The following is a 21946-nucleotide window of genomic DNA, read 5'->3' as shown; positions in this document are numbered from 1 at the left end:
ACAATTGTATTCTCAAAGGCTTTGGCAGTACCTCTGAAAAAGGTGGTGAAACCTAGGATTCAAACCCAGACCTCTGCTCTAGTGTAATAGTTTATTACACTAACCACTGAGCCAGAGGTTATTCCCAAATGGAAATTGTCATAACAAACAAAAACAAACAAATTAAAATTTCAAAATATCCGCTTAAATTTAACTCGTATGTAATACGCCAAAAGAGGTTTCTATAACTTCAACTATCCTTTTTACGATTTACAACTATCAGTTGATAGTTGATAAAAATTAATTTTCTAAAAAAGAATTCTGTTCAAAAATTGATTAGTTTTTCCATAAATAAGGTTTTAAAATATACCAAATTTCAGCATTTATCAACTCTATCTGTCAATTGATAGTTCGCAAATATGTCTGTGATCGCAGGATTAGTAAAGGAGACCATTCTAAACTATAAATAACTATTGTCTTTCTCATAAAAAAAAAAAAAACTGCTGGCTTACCTATTTATGGAATATGTTATGTTTTTTTTGTTTCCTTATTTACATTATACTTTCGTTTTGCTTTATTTGTTCTTTTTATGCTTCATTATTGTATTGCTAACAGAAAGATAAATTTATTTAAAGGAGAGGATTCCCGCATTGCAATGCGTTTCTTTTGTTTTTTTAATTGGTTGCTTGGTAGGTATTAACAAAAAAAATAATAAATTATATTCAATACTACATTTGGTCAATATTTAAACTTATTTCTCTTGTTCCGTCTTATGACTGTCTGCTTCTTAGAACCATTTTATTTGTGATCTAGTTTGTTGATTTTAGCGTTATTTGTTTTTTTTTTTGTATCCATCCATCAAACGGCCGTTGCAGTAATTATCATGCTACCATATCAATATCACTTACCAAAGAATCCGTATCCGGTGAGGATAAAATCGAATCCATATTTGATCGATGCGTGGGTGATAATAAATTATGATGTGTTGATGATAATATCGAATCACTGATACAACTGAGATCAACTGATTGCTGATGTGAGGATGAGAGCAAAGGATCGCATCCGTGATGTTGTAAGGACGATGGGGAGGGGTGATTGTGGTGATGATGAGAATGTGGTGATATGTCACTGCCAGGACAATCCGAAACACAACCGTTATTGGTATTATTTTGATTATAATGCTGATGATTGTTATTGTTGTTATTATTAAGATTATTATTATTATTGTTATTGTTGCTATGCTGGTCATGATGATGACGATGATTGGTCGGATGATATAAGTCATCATTTTGAAGTATACTGTTGTGTGTTGTGCTTAAGCATGTGCTGCTGTCACTTAGACAGCTACTGCCATTTCCATTTGCGTAGACACTGCTACCATTCGACATCGAACGTTGCAATGTTGGCGAGTGGGGCGACGAGAGCAGATGGTGTGAAAGCATTGGATCACTACCTTGAACAGGATGCTTATCTTCCATAAGTTCTTCCATCTGACTTATGCTTAGATTACCCTCGGAAACAACATCGGGTATCTAAAAAAAAGAAAAAGAATTTTAGTTTTATTACTTAGAATATAATAACGACCTGAAGGCGAGAAAGAAAGAGAGACAAAGGGAGAGAAAGAGAGTACAGAAGAGAGAAAGAAAGAAAAGAGAAATTATTAATAAACAATTTCGAAGAGGATAGATACATCTCTGAAAATTAGGCTTGTAGAAGTAAAATTGAAATGCTACGTTAACCGTTACTTTCGTTACTAAAGGTGTATTTTATATGTTTTGGTACTTCTTCAGTACCAGAAACAAAACATACGAATAACGACATTGTGAACAGAGATACGTTTTTACTTGCTCTATAGGGCAAATATTGGTTTCGTGTAGAAAAAAAATTTGAGGTTTTAATCAAAACCAACATTACGATGATGGAGAAGATCAAAAAAGTGGTTTTCGTCATGCCGTCCGTCGGTCTGTGCGTCTGTGCGTCCATCTGTACATCGAGCTAGGGCCTAAACGGATGGATGGATTTACTTGAAACTTGGTACAGATGATTTTTGCGTAATACCCTAGGTCCGTTTTTTTTTTAGTTTTTCAATATCTCTTTTTTAACGCATATCTCCCATATAACGTTTTCGAGGTATTGCAACTTTCTCGAAAACGGCTCTAACGATTTTGATTAAATTTGGTTTACGTAATAGACTTATTGATTCTTACAAAACTGCGTTTTTTAGTTTTTCTCAAAAAATGCGGAGAACGGAAATATGGCGTTGCCGTTTTTCAAAAATTGACATGTTTTATAAGTTCATATATTTCATCAAAGCATAAGTCAATTTTATTCAAAATTTACAGACATCATAGGTATTGAAGTGTAAAATGTAAAAAAAATTAAAAAAAAAGTTTTTCAAAAAATATTTTAAAAATTGAATTTTTTTAACTTTCGTTTTTTTTTTTTTTTTTGTTTTTATTTTTTTTTTTCTCCACATAAAGATACTTTGAACTACAAGAGCAAGTACGTGCGACCCAGTCGTGCATTTTATTTTATTCAATTCTGAAGTGAATACCATAGAAAATAAAATACAAAACAAAATAAGCGACACAAATTCTTTTATAAGCTTCTTCTTGATAAACAATCATGTTGGATGGCTAAGAAGAAATAGCAGTCTTTAGAGCATAACAGCCATTGAACCAAATTAGTCTGATTGGTCTATCCATCTTTTGTCCACCCAAAATTTTCATTGAAACAAAATTTAGAGCACATTCTTTTTTCTTTTTATAGAAAGTCAGAAAAATTAAAAATCGTCTAAAACGCTTAGAAATAGATGTTTAATGCCAATTACAATCGTTTGCCCTCTTCGAGTTCTATATACATATCAAATACACCGGCACACAAAATAAAAAAAATGTCATGTACCAGGAACCAGACCTATCTTTCTATATATTTTTGGACCCGCTGAATTCGAATTTCAAGTCCGTTTTGCCCGAACACCCTTCAGTTTTGAGAAAAATGCAAAAAAGTCATAAAAATCCAAGCAAAATGCAGTCACAGCTCAAAAGTGGAGAGTGACCGGGCCAAACGGACTTGAAATTCGGATTCAGCGTGGCTAAAAACACATAGAAAGATAGGTCTGGTTCCTGGTACATGACCCTTTTTTATTTTGTGTGCCGGTGATATTATCGTTTAACACATTATGTTTAGGATAAATTCAAAAAACAATTTGTTATAGAATTTTTTTTCTAAATCCCCAAAAACTATTCTTGTTACAAAAATTCAAACGGCCATCGTTTGTCCTCAAGAAATTGATACAAACAAGAATTCATTGTTTGTCTACCCTACGCTAAGAAGCTTTCAAAAAATAAATTTTGTACTGAAAATTCCCAACAAAAGTTACGCATACACCACAGTGTACTCACTGAAAACTTTAAAATACCCAAAAATTACTTTTTTTTCTCAAAAATTAAGTACTTTTTTTCAAAAATTAAAATTTCTATCGTTTTTCATTGAGATACAGTTTATAAAAAATCATGAATTTGTTTTTTTCCTTTAATTTTTTGGGTTACTGTGTCTATTTCATATGAAGAGTTTATGTTTTTTTGAATACGATTTAGTCCTAAAATTTTTGCAAAACTTTTTTTGAGGATTTTATGGGACCCAGAATCTTTCAGTAGAAAATTTGTTTTTCCTACGCGTAGGGTGGAGATACGACGATATTTTGGCTAACGTAAAGAAATAAAGAATAATGAAACGACAGAAATTTCAACTTTTGATAAAAAGGTAATTTTTGGGGGATTTAGAAAAAAATGATATTTTATGTGAGGGTTGTAATAAAAATTTGTTTTTTGAATATCTCCTAAGCAAAGGGTAAACAAACGATTAGTTTTTGAACATTTTATGTGATTTTCAATTTTTTTGAATTTATCCAAAAAAAATTTGAGGTCGCGGTTTAGGCTTCACGGAGCTGCTAGGTGAATCAGGGGCTCTAGTGAGTAGGTATTTTGGTTTTATTGCTTGATTAAAGTTATAAATTCAATGGCTGAATAGCTTTGATATGTAGAGACGTTATATCGCGTCCCTTACCGAAGGCAGCAGTCGTCTTAATGACAGATTATGGTCTCAATTTTTTTTTAAATAATTTTTTCCACTAATCACCGAATTGTGTGAGCAGGATAATCTGTGCCGTACTAAAAAAAAAAAAAAAACAAGGCTTACCTTATCTACAATATCAGCTATCAGCGGTGTCGCATGGTGACTATGTGATGTGGGACTTGAGCATTTGAGATACGATGTAGGTGTTGGTGCAGAAACTGATGTTAAGTTGAATTCCGACAGAGGTAGACCATGTGATTTAGCTTGCAATTCAAGTTCCTGACAAGAGAGAACACATACATTTAATTCAAATTTATTTCAAAAATCTGATTGCATTACATCAACGACATCTTTTTAATTTCAATTAACTTACCTTAATTCTATTAATTAAACGTCGATTTTGAACCTCCATTTGTCTTTGACGGTATTCGTTTTGTTTTAAGCGATTAACTTCATGTTTCAAACATTTGATATAATCAACTGATGATTTAAGTATTGTGCCCTTATTTGGTCGTATATCACGTACAACTTCATAATATGGATCATTTGTTTTTGGCAAGAGTGTTCCTAGCTCTTTTATTCGATCATTTATATTAAATCGGCGCCGTCTTTCGACTACAAATAAAAACTCAAATAAAATGAAATGAAAAAAGAAAAAAAGCAATAAAAACTTACTCATGTTGTGATTATCTTTCTTTTGTCGGTCTTTAGCCAATGCATGCATCTCCGCATCGGTTAATGATTGTGGTTCTTGTTTAATTGATAAATCAGACGAATAATTACTATCAAATTTAAAAGAATCATGCAAAGCACTCGAGTCGTATTGTAATATATCGTCCAAGAAAATGTCATCCGCCTAAAAATAAAAAAAAAAAAAAAGAAATTGCAAAATTAAAATTACAAAAAAAATTAAAATGATTAAAAACTGTTATGGATGAGATTTATTCTATTTCCTGTCTAACTTCTTTATCAATTTATTTACTTCAACCCCAATTGCACTTGTCAACCAAATTTAAGTTTTTTTTTTTTCTATAGCAGAATTATACTTTTCTAAAGGTTTTAAGTATTCTGAGGTCGAATCCGAAACATTCTATCATATACCAATTGTTGGGATATTCCCGTTAGAAAGCAAAAAATATATAATTGTTAGTTTTAATGAAATAGTTACGATTTTTAACACAGATAAACTGTAAACAAATTAAAAGAACTGAAAAATATTTACATTGAAAATAAAATTTGTATTGCAAATAAAAATATTTTGCATTAAAAAAACAAAATGTATTGCAAATAAAAAAAAAACTCTGATTTGAAGAAAAATTCAATCCAAATTATGCGCATTAAATATCTATTTTATTTTTAATATCTGTCGAATTTCTAACAATTCTAACTATTTGGTTCAATTTTATAGTTGAAATAGCTTATTTAAGGCCAAATAGTCAAAATTTTAAGAATTTCAACGAATATTAAAAAAAAATGTATTCTGAGTCTGCTATTTTGAAAAACTTTCAAGCCTCATAGAAAATTTTCAAGGGTCTTTCTGATTGAAATTAAATTTCTAGGGTAAAATCCACGTTGGTACAATTTTAGTCAAGATAAACTATTTAGTGAAAATCTTTTACAGCTTCTACAACATATTCTAACCAAAGTTAACATTTGAATGAAGGTTTTTATTGGTAAATTTTCCTTCGACTATAATTAAATCAATTTTTCACTTTAAAAAATGTATATAAATTAACATTAGTAAGGTAGGATAGAACCATATCTATGTAAATTATGCAATTCAGCCATTTTGTAATGACAAAACATGTATAATTTTTTTGCTAAAATAAAGATAAAAATTCAAAGTTAAGGCCAATGAAGTGACTTGAACTTATAATTATTAAAGGACCTGGTCTAAAAGGAAATTTTGGAACCACATAAAGCCGTGTTAACGGACAGATTTACTAATGAAAAAACCTGCAAACAAAATAAGCACACAAAATTTTGGTCTGCACGTGGCATGTAAGGTCCCTAAAGACCCAAAGTTTAACCAGAATGTATAAAGAATATCTCAAGATAAAAATTGAAGTCATGAATAAAATAGGACAAGACCAACTTAGTTGCTACTATCATGTACAAAATTCCCTGTGAGAACTCAGTTTTCACAATAGGACCAACTAGAGATTATGAAAATTAAAGTAAACTGAGTAAAACATCAATTTCTTTTGACGCGCGCCCTAGAAAGTAATATTTTTGTTAACCACTTAGAACATTACAATTCGCGTTTGAAATCGATGTACTGCCAGTTAAATAAGAGATTCTTTTGATTTCAGCCGCTCATGCAGCCCAATAACAAACAACATTAATCTGGATAAAAGCAGTAAAACTAGACAAAATTAATAATATAAAAAAAAACTTTTGATTGTTTTGCGGCATTATACATACGCTTACGCACAATGCTTCAATGCTTAACGTATTATAAGTTGGAGTAAATAATAAAGAAAAAAAAAAAAAAAAAAGTTACGATAATTGATTGAGGCCTCGAAAAATTGTAATTAATTACTACACGATAAACGTTTTTATATCCAACAGCAATAACAAAATGTTGTATGTACGATAATAATGTGCCCAGGCACATAATTTTAAAGCATGTTAATTGTTTATTTATCTTTTGCGACCCTGTCGCAATTTTATGTTTAGAATAAACCATTATTAAATATAGAAGAGAGAAGACCGAAAAGCCAGTGACAATAATAATTGATCTAATAGATTTTATGTTTTTTTTTTCAGAAATTTGTTCCCTTTTTTATATTTCTCCAGTTTTCGAAACCTTTCACTATACTCACTATATTGAGTTATAAATACAATACCTACTATTTACGTACACAACAAAATAGAATATAGTATCAATTTTGATTGAAATGTTCGTAGATCTCGGTAACATTGTGGTCTATCTTGGTAACGCAGTTGTTTTTCATACAAAATATTGCTGTCCTAGAGCATCAGTATTATGAACATGGGTGTTGAACTTGAACATTGTTACCAAAGTAACGAGTTTTAAACTTTATTCCAATCCCAGTAATTACATATTTCACATAATATTTCAAGGAACAACATTTTAGCTAGCCTGCGTTACCATGTGTGAAATTAAACATAAATTTACTCTACTTTAATTTAATGAAGCAACTCATTTAGTTCGGCTTGTTGTAACTTTTTACATAAATGAAAGCCAACAAACAATGTACAATAAAGAAAAAACTTGAGTCTATACTCTTCCGAATGGGATACCATCTAAATATTGAATTATTTTATTAATACATTCTAGATTTGTTAGTTTGAGGGTATTTAAGTTGTATTATGTGACGTGGCTTTTTTTATTTTGTTTTCAAATCTAGTAGTATCAACCTTATGAAAGTAAAAAACTTTGTTCAGGTAAGATAACATGTTGGTTCTAAGATTATTATACTGCGTTACTTTGCGTTACCAGTTTTTATTTTAGCATTTCTGATAATATTTAGGCTAGATTAAACATCCTGGTTTATCATCATAATTTGAAGCTTCTAACTGTATAATATAACTATTTTTTGCAATTTTCCCTCCGTTTTTGGAAGGAAAAATACATATTGATATAATCTGTTAAAAAAATTAAATGAAATTAATTTGTCTGTATTTGAATATTTTCTGCCATAATTAGGCATCGAAAAAGTATTTTGGCCCAAATAAAAGTCAAGATTAATTTTATACTAAATACTATTTTGTGATGACACACAAAAAAAAAAAACAATTTTTAAGTTAACATAAGATGCAACAGCGTCCTTGGTTATCATTTTCTAACACCTTAATATTGCTCCACTGGTCTAACAACTTCACAAAAAAAAAAAAATACACATATAAACTCTATTATCAAATAAAATTTTACTATAAAAATAAAAAAAAAAAAACTAAGTTGTGATAATTTATTAAGTCAAATTACCTAAATACCAACTTATTGTTATTGACAAATAAAAAAAAAAAAAAAAAAACATTTTAGACAAAATTCAAGACGAATAATAGCAGCATATAATATTTATTTTTCCATGGAATTTTTAAGCTGTTTCTTTCTTAGACATAAACAAATTGATAGCAATATCACGACTATTTAGTTATAGTGATATTGTTTACTTTATTATTGCTGGAAGCTGTTTTTCTTCTGTATATGTTTTTTGTTTATTGTTGCAATTAAAAAAAAAAATAGTGTCCGAACTTTAATATTATTACCACCAATAGTGATTTGTTCAAATCTTAGAGCGTGAGTTAAAATGTATTATAATATTTTATTAGTTACTATTTTAGAACCACTATTTTTAACAGAAGATTGAAATTGAAGTTGCATCATATTTTTCAATTAAATGAAGATGAAGACCCCAATGGTTACTAAAACCGTATTTGAAAAAAAAAAAAAACATTTAAGTAAGCAGGTACTCGATTTCGACCAAATTTTCGAAATTCGAAAAACCTCACAGACACGATTTCGAGATCAAATTATTGAAAATTTTGTATTAGCTTAAATGTCGTGATAGATAAATTTTTTATTAAAAACATTCCCTTCAGGTCTTAATCACCCAAGACTGAAAAATTCAGGTATTTTTCAAAAATTTTTTGTATGTATTTTTGACAATTTTGTCGGAAAATTTTTAGATGTAATATATTTTTTATAAAACCAGAACTACCAGATTTAATTCACAGTCATAAATAAATAAGGTTACTTTATTATATCCATATTTGTCGATAGCTTTAAAAAATTAAATATATCGAGAATTCCGAAAGTGAAAATGCAGTTTAAAGATGGTTCCTGAATTTCGAAGTTTCTACACTTTTATTTACTAAAATTTTTATAAAATAACTCATCCTGGCGCATAGATTTACTTTAAGAAAAAACTCCATAACTAATTGGTTGAAAGTTTGGACAATAATCCACAATTTTAGTTGTAAAAAAAAAAAATAACAAAGCAAGTGAAATTGAATCATTTATTTGCAAAACATGATAAGTCCATGATTTTAAATTTTTCAGGAGAAGAAAAAAACGTTCTATTTTCTTTTGATATGCGTAGAAAAATTTATAAAAAATATATTCTGTAGAACTCTTGCCTAGCTACAAAATACCGTTTCGTTTTTAATTTTTGGAGCGATAGCTCAAAAGATAAAAAATAAAAACGCTTTTGGACTTATCATACTTTGAAAATAAACGGATGTGAAATTAGTTTTTAAATGGATATGCAATTTTGCTTTTAGCCCCAGTCTATCAAACAATTGTATTTGAGAATAAAATAAAATGTCCGGACTGCTTATTTAACTTTAAAGTAGCTTTGTTTTTGATACTAAAAAAATATTTCGCGTAGCTGTAAAATCGGATATAGATAGAGTAGATACTTCATATTTTAAAGACAGACGTGGTTAACCCTGGAGTACAAATTTAGTCAAAAAAACGAATTTTGAAAAAAAGTGGACTTATCATGTTTTGCAAATAAATGATTCAATTGTCATAGCTTCAAAGGTTAAAAACACATGCTGTTGTCCTGGAACTAACCCCAATTTCAATTTATTAAGTTCCTAAAGTAATATTTATTAATAAACAACTTGTAATGACCCTCATCATTTTAAATGATCAAAACTTTTATGAATTCAAGTATTAAATGTGCCCATGATTAAGAAAGAAAAACTTACATAGTAATTTTCTTATAACGATTTAATTGTATTTCTTTTATGAAATCACCGAAGGAGCAATAAAAAAGTATATTTACTGCAATTTCGCTATCAAATAAAGTTTAAACCTTAAATAGATTTGGTCGTATTTTTAAGAGTGACTTATTCCAATTTTATTTTTTATCAATAAGCAATTGTTAATTGACAACCTTAATAGAGATGCAGGACACTCCAATTTCTTTGTTTTTTTTTTTTTTTTTTTGTTTCAAAAGTGGAAGAAAATTGTGAATGTAATTATTTTTTTTTTCGAAAATTTCTCATTAGAAACTAAGTTATAACCATTCTTTAATGTGAACAAAAAATACTACCTCAACTCTAAACCAAATAAAAAACAATTTTTTAGTTAAATTTAAGATCCAAAGCCTGAATATACTTGTTTTGCATGATAGCGAACTTGCTTCTTGACATAATTTTTCATTCAATCTTATTTTGTTTTTTGCTTGTTTACATTGCAACAACAATATCTGACTATGAATTCCAATACATAAGATGTAAAGCTTTAAAAGGCTTATACAGCACTGAGGTAAACCACCAGTTTTTTTTTTTTTTTTTATTTTGGTTTATCCAATATCTAGTTAATTCTTAAGAGTCGTCATCGCCAATCCTCTTTAAGTTCAATATCTCGGTCATCGGAGTAATAGATAAAGCTTGTCTCAATGAATGAAAATAAAAACGCACACACAATTTAACAGAAAAATGTTGTAAGTCAACTAGAGTTGGAACTTAGCCGCAAGGTACGCTTACGCACAGCAGTAGAAAATCATTGACTTTTTTTTTTTTTATTATTATTTTCAATTTTCATGGCTGAGTAGAGTATATAAAAAATAAAGGTAAACAAAAAACTATATTCATAATGATAGTTGTCAAGATTTTACCAGTACGAAGAAAATTTAACAGATTTGACAAAAAAAAAAAAATCGAAGCATAAATTACTTGTGACATTTAGTTAATAAACAAAATCAATTTAAAGTACCTTATTTTTATTTTTAACCTATCTATTAATCTCTCAAACAACAATAATACCTACTTTCTACTTTTCAAGGCTTCTTAAAAAATTTCATACCCAGATATACGCTTTCAGAGTGCATCAAAAGTAATCAACTTTAACCAAAAATATCGCCACGACCTATATCGAAATGACAAGTTCGCCCTTTATTGAATCATTTATGAGTAAGACAAAAAAAAAAAAAACCTTACAGCTTCAAATTGTCAATGATAAATGTCAGTGCAAAGGTAATAAAAAAAAATCTAAAGAAAACAAATTATATTAAAACTAAGTTAGTCAAAAATCACATATCCGTGCCCTGAATAATCAAACACATAAAAGTACGTTGACTATTTCGTCGAAGATATATGCAACGTTGTTGTTTTTTTGCAATATACCTACGTGACTTAACAACATACATTGATTCTGAAATTAAACTGGCATGCTATGAATTTGATACAAACATACTAAAAAAAAATCAAACAACGATAACAACAAATAAATGAATGAATTAGGAGAAAGTAACAACAAAAATTCAATCCATAACCCAAATGTTTCGAATTGTTATTTTGAGTTTGAAAATTTTCGACCTTATCATAAATTCCATTCGTATCGGAAATCTTATACGAATCTCGAAAAGAAAATACAATCACAAGATCCGTTCGTAATAATAACACTGGTAAACAAAATTGCACCTTTTTTTTTTGTTTTATAAAGTTTCTTAACTAACATCGCAGATGTAAAATCTGCCAGTACAGGTACATACTAAGAAATGCTTTTATTACGGGAAATTGAGATTTTATTATATGGGGGTCTGGAAAAATTTTCATAATTTTTTAATTTTAAAATTATTAAAATTTGTTCAAATTTGAAGTATTAATAAAGAGCACCCGGCAAGAGAACGATAATTCAGGCGGTTTAAAATAGTAAAAATAAAAAAAATATGGCAACACTTACATTTATGAATGTTACTTTGTTTAAAAGCCAGAATTTTACACTTAATTGTTAATTCTAATTTTTAAATCAAAATCAAAGTCAAAATTTGGGAAAAAAGTAAGTAAAAAAACAAGGGGGGGGGGGGGTCACGGGGTCATGACCCCCCCCAAGAACTCAGAACTTAAAAAAGAATTTGTTATGTGATGCTGAAATCTCTTGAGTAAGATTATTTTCAAAATGTTGAAGTTTTAGAACATGAACGAAAATTAAAAGTAAAAAAAATTTTTGGTATTCAAACAAACTATTTTACCATATTTTGGGGATGTGTCCATATTTTTAGCGAACGCTATGCTGGATTAGGATTATTTTGATTCGTTCGATAATATTAGTTGAGCTCAGCTTGTATGGAAACAAAACCCGGATAAGTATTATATTCAAAGCTTTTTAAAATAAATTGAATCTGGTAGGTAAACAAAAATAATATCTTAAGGGCAAGACACTGCTTACCAGCAAATAAAAGAAGCAGCCATATCTTCTATTTTTGTATATGATGAAGTGAATAAAATATGTTTTAAATAGGGAAGCTTTCTGTGGCCTTGCTGTGTGGAGGTCAATTCTGTTGATAAAATTCGTCATCGGCAAAATGTTAAAGAAGGATATCATTTCTCAAATCTTTTTAGTTTTTTGCAATGTTCCAGTTCAATACATTCGTCTGATAAAATTTGGTGAATTTTGTTTGCTTACAGAATATAACAGTATTTTGTACATACTAAATTTGCTAGATCTGTTGCATTTTTTTAAACAACTATCGATTTGTTAATCCATCAATGACCAGCCAATTATAGAAGCAATGTAAGCAACCTTATCTAAGGCAATTTAAATATTATTATTAAATATCACTTAGGGCTAATTTTTTTAATATGTAGTTAGATAAACCTAAGTTAGAGCTTATTCCTAGGAATAAAAGTTTTTTTTTTTATAGTGACATTTATTCTTCTGATAGTCTATCTGACGATTGAAAAAGCAGGGCTTAATCTAATAAATACAACTGAATTTTTTTTATATTGTAAGCCGCTGATTAATACCTGAAAACGGACGAATTCCAAAATATCGCCAAAAGAATTTTTTTTGTCTTTACCATTTTAATAGAGGTATTTTAAATTCCCATACAATTTTAAAACAAAATTTAAAAAAAATTATATTTTCAAATGCAATTTTTTTTTAAAAACTTTGCGATTCGTTTGCCTGAGGTTAGGAAGACTTTTAATTCAAAAGTTAAAACTGTTATTAAGTAAAAACGATTTTTATTTTAACTTTCTGGGCTAGCAATGAACAATGAACAGTTGTTTTAAGGCAAATTATTCAATCGAAGTACTCGTACAGTACATTTTATTTTTGAGAGGATAGCCTCAATTAGTCAAAATTAGAGCCTAGTACGCTGCTGATAAGAAACGAAAAATCCCATACAAAAATGAAACAACGAAATGGTAAACCAAAAATTTCGTTCAACTTTTCGTTCTGTAGTACGCTGTTCGGCACAACGAAATTGAAAGTCTAAACTTCTTTTTCGTACACAAACAATTTCCGGGGACATTCATTCTGTGTGGAAAAATGACATTTTGAGTTTTTTTTGTTTGTTTTTGTTGTTCATTTTGTCATTGCATGTCTTTCTGCGATGCGTGTTTGCTTTTTTTTCATTTATGTTTTGCAATTTTTGAGTATTTTTCGGTCCAGATTTCGCAAGCATTTCGTTGTCCTCGTGGAGACCGACGAAAAATTTCGTTTCACATCAGCAGCGTTCTAGGCTTCAAGGCTTAATGCTAAACTTAAACGAATCTCATACCGTTTTTGTTTGGTTATTTTAAGAACTACATTCGGAACTTTTCGATTCGAAATGCAAGACGCACAAATTTTAATGTTTAATAATTCAAAAAGCCCATTTTCAAGTTTATGCCTGCTATCAAAACTTTTGAAAAAAAAAAAAAAAAAAATTTGGCATGACCCCCCCCCCAAGAAGCAAACCTGTATACGCCCCTGATAAACTGTGTCAATTGATTAATTTATCAAACACTGAAAACTATATGCTTTCTAATTTTTGATAAAATTGAAAATTTACTAGTTTACCAGGTTTTAATGTTTGCTTTTTTTCATAAATTTGGTACTAACAGTCATCATCGCAAAAAGGACTTTGTTTTTAAAATATAGAGTTAGTTGAGTTGGGAGCTTTGTGCGAGTTCAGGGGAAATAAGTCCCACTGCACTGATTTAATTTTCACTCAGTTCTCACGATTTTAAGTCACTAGGCAGGCCTCAATTTCAAAAGCTTTTTAGCTAAAAGGATTTTGCCTGACACGTTTTGCGGCTTTCAGGATTTTGTACTTAAGGCCTCAGTTATAGCTATCTATCAGTAAAATCCATCAGTAAAAATTGAAACATAAGGAATCTGAAATCTTTTACTGATGAGCGTTTATAGCAATCAATATAAATGTACGTCATTAAATTAAATGTTTCTTTGACATTCGCGCCTCAAGCAATTTTTTTACTGTTGATTTCATCAGTAATTTTTTTAATGATGCCACCGGAACAGTAAAAAAATGGAACGCCATCAGTAAAATGAAATGGAATTTTTTTTGGCATTTGGCAGTCAGCTGTTCAGTAAAATTAAATTTCATCAGTAAAATTTATAAAATGAGTTTGTGTATAAAATTTAACACAAAATTCATTGATTCTTTTTGAAAAAATTAGTGGAAATATGTTTTCATTTTATTTCATCAAAATTTTCCACAAAATATAAGATTAAAGTATTCAAAATAGCAAAACAAATGTTTTACTGATGGATTTTACTGATAGCTATAACTGAGCCCTAAGTTCGAAGTATAAAAACATTACACTGAATGTGTTTTTCAAACTTTGACTTTAAAATTAATTTTTTCAAAAATTATTCCTTGAAATATATTCATTTAAAATTTAAAAGTCTAAGATTCTGACTTTTAAAAAAGTTTAATTCATAACTGTAAGTTGTTTTTTATTTTTTGTCTGTATTTTTTTTTAAATGTTAGTCATTTAGTAGAAAATTGCGGCAGCAATCCGTTATTAATTACTATTTTTTACCGCCTGAGTTATAGGTACTGTCGATTGCGTCGATAAATTAGTAATACTAAGTGTAAAAATGTTGACTACATTCGAATAACCTTTTCCGAAATCAAGCATTTTTTATCTACCCAAGTCACTTTGTACAATATTGAAGAATTCCTCAATAATTTTGACCATACTACGATCTTTTTTATGTAAATTAGAAATATTACTGCTGATTCAACATATAAAGGAAAAAAAAAAACAAATAAATTATCAACTAGCAATTTTTAATTGATACAAAAATTTGATAAATACCAATTTTTTTTTTTTTTCAAATTTTAAGATTTATCAAAAATATTGATGATAGACAACGGCATACTGATAAAATTGACAACTATAATCTCCCAAGGTGTTAATTGTGTCAAAACTTTGGTTGGATGCAGTTGATCACTATAAACTATCATAAATTTTATGAAGACGAAACACGAAATGTTTCTGGAGCCCTGGCCTCTGGTAGAGACTTACATAGATTATAATCAAATAATTTATTTGATTATTCTTAAACTTTACACATAAAAAACTTTAAAATATTCAAAAAAATAAGCAAACTACCACCAATCTTTTGAGCATCAAATTGTTTAGCTCTCGTACTTAAAAAAATATTATAAATCAGCCTTGCAATGGTTTGATATGAAAGCTATAACTATCTTCTAAAAAGGTCCATTGATTTAGAATTTTGTTAGAAATTACTTTTTTTATAATAATAAAAAAAAAAAAACTCTTAAATTTTTTGTTAACTGCGAAGTGCGAATGAATTACGTACTTGAAATTCTCACTTGTTAATCTCAAGTGAACCTAAGTAGGTAACCAATTTATCTATAAAAAAATAAATTGTTGACGAAAAAATGTATGCATTATAATTGGCGCCATTAGTAAATGGCTAATATTTATTGGGCAGATAGTGCAGTTTATTCGGGGGGAAAGTTTTATAATATTTAAAAAAAAACAAACAATTACTATTTTGATATATATAAAATGATGGTGAGTGAATAAGTAAACAATAATAACTTAATTTTAACTGATTTATTCTATTTTTAGCTATCCTCTGTGTACGGTAGTTGTAAATGCAGATGAGAGTTGACACTTGTTAGAGCTTAACAAAAAAACGTGTGCTTAAAATTATAGCACAAAATGTATACCGCACCCTTACCCAATCTCACAACTTTCTCAAAAAATCATAAATAAATTTGTGTGTCGCCAGAGTGACACGATTTTCCTCTTCAAATCAAATAAAAATACAAAAAAAAAAAAATAATAAAACTTTGAAAAAATAATAAAGAAAAAAAAAAGGAGAATAAGAGAAGAAAAATTGTATATCACACCTCAATTATCTGGGTCTCACGTTTGATGTTATTTGTTTAGCTTTTAAAATAATAAGTTTTTGCTACCAAGCCCGTATTTTTTTTTTTTTTTTGTATTATTTGCTCTCTTAAGTTATCTTAAGTTATAAAAAAGAAGAGATTCTTTAGAGTACGTTGTCTTATCACTACTTTTCAGTTTTTATGAATAAACAAAAAAAAGGGTGGTCCCATCAAATGATAATATGAAATCACTTATTGCTTCTAACTCTGTAAAATCAAGTTCGGCTTCTGGTGGGAAAATGCAGAAAGGAAAGTATGTCTTATACCCGAGTAGAACCTACGATTTACCTAACCTATAAAGGTATTTTGGTGAAGAAACCTATTGCTGACATGATAACGTATTAAAAAAATCCATGAACCCCACGAAATAAACATGACTCATTTCACGTTCCGACTTCAATTTCATCTTAACTCTTAATCAACGTATTACAGCTATTAAAAAAAATCTACAGTAGCTTATTTGATAGTTTATACCTAATCATCAACAACAAGAAAGGATTTTTTAAAATAAAATCATTAAATAGGGTAAATAGGGATAAAATGACATACTTTAATAAAACGTATTTTCTAAACAGTAAGCCGATTTTTGCTAAGCGATATGGTGTAGAAGAATGGCAAAAGTTCTAACTAAATCTAAAAAAATTTAAATACTGGAAGGTTTTTGTTTTTTTTTTTAAACATATGCAAGAGATAGACCTTCGACAAAGTGGTAACTATAGGTAAGAGAATTTTGAAATACTAATTAAAATATAATGAAAAAAAAACAATAAAGATGGTCTAAGTTTTCGAAATATTTTTTAATTTTTTTTTTTATTTTTAGATGAGATTGTTTATTAAGTTTATCAAAACTTTGGATTCCAAATGATTTTTCACCGAGAAACGGGAAAAACTATTTTTTTTTGTTGCAAATATTTTGACCGTTTTCAACCATTAACAGAATTCAAAACACGAATTAAATATTTTCATATTCAGATTTTCGAAATAACTATAAAAAGATGGTTTCTGTTTTTGACACTATAATATCTTTTTTCATAGAACACTTACTTAAACTGACTTAACTTTATTTCATAAGAAGATAATATAACCTTTCATTTGATATATCACACATAGCATTGCATGTTCTACAAGCTGCACAATTTTTAAATCAAAAAGTACTTTTAGATGTTATAAATCTTAAGCTTAAATATCAAACTATGAGATGGTAATAATAACACACTGTCTCCATTTTGAATAAACATTATAATTAAGTTAAATCTATGTCACCCTGTGCAAGTTAAATTAATAATTCTTTTCTTACCATATCAAACATTTTTTTTTTTTTTTTATTTTTATCTGTTTGCTAAAGATTCGAGATATGTACATATAATATTTTTAAAAATGTTACAAAATAATTTGAATAACGATGATGATGATGATAACAATTTGTGACAATACCGATACAATGCTAAGAAGCTACTGGTGTTTCGTTAAAATACAATAATTATTACTTTGAAAAAAAAACTTAAGCTCCTAACATTATTTTCTCTCAAACAAAAGCAATCATAAAGTTTTAAAGATTTATTTTAATTTATATTTCGTACTCTATTAGGAATGTATTGTGATATCTGGGTTAGCAAACGAGATTCTTATTCCAAGCTATTAAATCATGGATATTTATTAAGAAAACCAAACAAACCCTTCGAAATCGTTTAACAAAGTTAATTATTTTTTTTTTTATTACCGATCATTAAACAAAAACAGACCTTAAAACAGTTAAAACAGAAAACAGATCTCCTTAAAAAAATGCATTTTAATAGCACTTCGAATGTTCAAGCTGAAAATGCAAAGAACCTCTTCTCTCAATGCAAAGGTAATAATTATTTAATAACCAGATAACGCATATAACTCCATCATTCATATACGGGTCTTTATTCATAAATAGAATGCCCTCAATACCATGCTTACTTTAATCAATACCTTTCAATTAAAATACCAAAAATATGTTTTTTCTTTTTTGTTCCTTATCAAATTAAAACTAATGCCCTGATATATACGAACAATTGAAATAACATTTTTTTATTGTAACACAAAAAAAAAATTAAATCACAATGAAAACGTTCCCCTACCCGAAATTATCCATTACCAAAAATTCAAAATATGTCAATTTCAATCAATTATTGTACAAAGTAAAAAAAAAAAACATAGGAATTACCCAGATGTATGTATGAATATGTTTGTCCGTTTGAGAACTTTAATTGAACTTACTTTCAAGGTGAGCAAAAAATTTATAAACTTTTTTTTTTTATAGCAATCAGACATGCGATAAATTACATCATGTAATTTAACTTAACAAAGATTGATAGAGTTAATTTGGAGATAATATTTTCTCCGATAGAATTTTCGTTTTCTTATCAAATCTTAATCGGAAGGTAGGTAAAATGAAGTGTTTTATAGAGTTACTGTGTGAACGTTGACGACGCATGGAATTTTATTTTATCAAAATATTTTTAAATGTACCGCGTTTGATATTAGAAAGATAACAAAGGTATTTAAGTTAAAGTCAGACAGAATTTCGGATAGAATCCTTAAACAAAAAAAAAAAAAAACATGTGCTTATATCTTTAATAAAGTTGTACGACATCAGTCTATATAAGATTTAGCAAAATATGAAGTGGCATTCGATTGTGTACTATTATTTTTTTTTTTTGATTAGTCACTGTTGAATTATATGACTTTATTAGTCAAATAAAACATACAACATAGAAATGATATGCAAAATGATCTAAGCACTTGTTTCTAGCCAAATTATCTATAGGAAAAGTTATTGTATCTATATAAATTAATTCCTGGTACTTACAATTTTCAATAAGTTTTGAAGTTTATGATCTTGAATTGTTGTTATTTTTGACATCAATACGATATTTGACAAATACTAACGATTTAAATGAATTCGTATTACCGCTGTCAATTACACTGGTTAACAAAATTTTACCTTTTTTTTGTTGCCGAAACAAAAATATACTTTTCTGAAGGTTTTCGGTGTGCTGAACTCGAATCCGAAGTCTCCCGTTTTTGAAATATTACCGTTAGAACATGCAGTACTTCGGACCTTATTCTTTTACATAAGGAAAATTGTTTGAGCATATTTAATAACGGTTTTTATAAGAACTATTTACCACCTTTTTAAATCTGTTTAAATATTTTCGATATCTGTTTTACTGCCCGAGATATCCTAAGTTGTTTGGTATTTTTATAAATTTTATAACGTCATTATCTTCTTTACGATATATGAAGCCAAACCCACTTACTTCAGTTTAAGATATCTCGGGCAATACAAAATATATTGAAAAGATTTAAAAATGTATCGAAAGATGGAAAACAGTTCTTAAAGAAACCGTTACTAAATATGCTCAAACAATTTTCCTTATACAAAAGAATAAGGTCCGAAAAACTCAAAAAAAAGTGTTTTTGAATTTTCTAACGGTAATATCTCAAAAACGAGAGCTGATTAGTTGTTTCTGACTTCGGATTTGAGTTCAGCACACCGAAAACCTTCAGAAAAGTATATTTTTGTTTCGGCAACATAACCCTTGTAAACCAGTGTTATTATCAATTTTTTTTTTTAAACCTTTGTATTTGAGAACTTTTGTGAATAAGTAGTACAATTCAAAAACTTGTGTATTATAGTTGTCAAAAAAAAATTACGTAAATCCATACTTTTATTAATAGTCCATTGAAATGTTACAAAAATTTGACCGAACCTTGCATTTTGGGTAGGACAAGATTTTTTTGTTTTGATCTGTAGGGGAGGTTAATGTGAGTATACAATCCAGTTTTCGGGGTTGAAAGCCCCCCCATTTGGCCGCCATCTTGGAAAAAGGGGTGTAAACTGGTTTTTATCGATATCTTGCGAACCGTAAGTCCCACAAAAAAAATGTCTGAAGCGATTTTGTAGATAATTTATTTCTCTACAATTTTGATTAAGGTACTTTTTTCTGTAAAATTGAAAATAAGAAAGTTATACTTGAAAATAGATGTACATTTTCAAGAAAAAATTCTTTGAAGGGCCATAGCTTTTTTTCTACAAGTTTTATTGAAAAAATACTCATGACCGTTTTTAAAGATCATTTAATTTTCAACAATTTGAAGTGCTCGTTTTGCAGATTTCGTTTATATAAAGCTGCTGCAATGGTTTTACAAAAAAAGGTAACAATTTATTTTTGTACTTTTATGTTTATTTTTTTTTTACTTCAATACAGACTGATTCAAAAGGGTATGTAGGTTGGGTTGAAAAAAGACAAAAATCATAAAGTACGGGAGTCCATTCCGTACCGTTTAGTCAGGAGGGCAATTTTCTAAAAAAAAATGTCTTACTTTTGAAAAAAATTTAGTTAAAATCAACGGTTACACCCATTTTAACGTGTAATATCTTTTTTGTAAAGCCGAAAACCTTTTCTTTTATATTATTTTTAATTAAACCTGTTTTTTAGAATAGCTTTTGAATAAATAAATTTCAAAATAAAAACTTTGAAAAAAAAAATACAAAAATATTTTAAACTAATTTTTTTCAAAATTTTATATAATTAAGTACTAATTAAAATTTTCAAAATTCAATGCTGTTATGTGTTTTCAAACAAAAACAGAAAACCGGATTGAAAAGAGTCTTGTCGTTTTCGAGAAATTAAATTTCTTTAGATCCAGATGTATTTTTTTAACTAGTGAATAATACGGCCGTAAGATATTTTTGCACAAATTTAAACAGATAAACATTGACATTGTGTGCACAAGACATTTTTGATCAATAATGGTTTTGGTTAGTTCAAGTTTCATCGAAAATTGTTTCACTTTATAATAGAAGAAAAGTTAATTTTTCATAAATTAATTAACCAACATATCCAGCCACTTAAAAACAAAAAATAATGGGGGTTCTTAGAAAAAAGTAGTTTTGTTTTCTTTTTAATTTCTCGAAAACGACAAAACTCTTGCATCCGGTTTTCTGATTTTGTTGGAAAACACATAACGGCATTGAATTTTGAAAATTTAATTAGTACTTAATTATATAAAATTTTGAAAAAAATTAGTTCGAAATAATTTTTTCGTATTTTTTTTTCAGTTTTTATTTTGAAAATTATTTTTTCAAAAGCTATTATATAAAACAGGTTTAATTGAAAATAATATAAAAGAAAAGGTTTTTGGCTTTACAAAAAAATATAACACGTTAAAATAGGTGTAACCGTTGATTTTTAGTAATTTTTTTTTCAAAAGTAAGACAATTTTTTTAGAATATTGCTCTCTTGACCAAACGGTAGGGAATGGACCCCCCTATACTTTATGATTTTTTTCTTGTTTCAACCCAACCTACATATCCTTTTGAATCAGCCTGTATTGAAGTAAAAAAAATAATAAAATAAACATATACAAGTACGAAAATAAATTGTTACCTTTTTTTGTAAAACCATTGCAGCAGCTTTATATAAACGAAATCTGCAAAATGAGCACATCAAATTGTTGGAAATTAAATTATCTTTAAAAACGGTCATGAGTATTTTTTCAATAAAACTTGTAGAAAAAAAGCTATGGCCCTTCAAAGAATTTGTTCTTGAAAATGTACATCTATTTTCAAGTATAACTTTCTTATTTTCAATTTTACAGAAAAAAGTACCTTAATCAAAATTGTAGAGAAATAAATTATCTACAAAATCGCTTTAGACATTTTTTTTGTGGGACTTACGGTTCGCAAGATATCGATAAAAAACAGTTTACACCCCTTTTTC

The 21946-nt window shown here is 28.3% G+C and overlaps 1 protein-coding gene across 2 annotated transcripts in view; it reads right to left on the bottom strand.

Annotated features, from left to right (window-relative positions):
* Positions 1-808: 808 nt before the first annotated feature.
* Positions 809-21946, bottom strand: part of LOC129920742 (uncharacterized membrane protein DDB_G0293934) — a 71546-nt gene continuing 50408 nt past the window's right edge. For both annotated transcript variants that reach the window (XM_056002338.1, XM_056002337.1), the window contains exons 5-8: positions 4732-4912; positions 4430-4671; positions 4180-4335; positions 809-1511 (exon numbers count right to left, since the gene is read on the bottom strand). In XM_056002338.1, the coding sequence (XP_055858313.1) occupies positions 861-1511; positions 4180-4335; positions 4430-4671; positions 4732-4912 (1230 nt within the window). In that variant the 3' untranslated portion in view covers positions 809-860. The remainder of the gene's footprint in view (positions 1512-4179; positions 4336-4429; positions 4672-4731; positions 4913-21946) is intronic.

This window comes from Episyrphus balteatus, chromosome X, assembly GCF_945859705.1.
Source record: "Episyrphus balteatus chromosome X, idEpiBalt1.1, whole genome shotgun sequence".
Classification (NCBI taxonomy): Eukaryota; Metazoa; Arthropoda; class Insecta; order Diptera; family Syrphidae; genus Episyrphus; species Episyrphus balteatus.
Note: the sequence above shows the minus strand (reverse complement) of the source record. Positions and strands in the feature narration are given on the sequence as shown.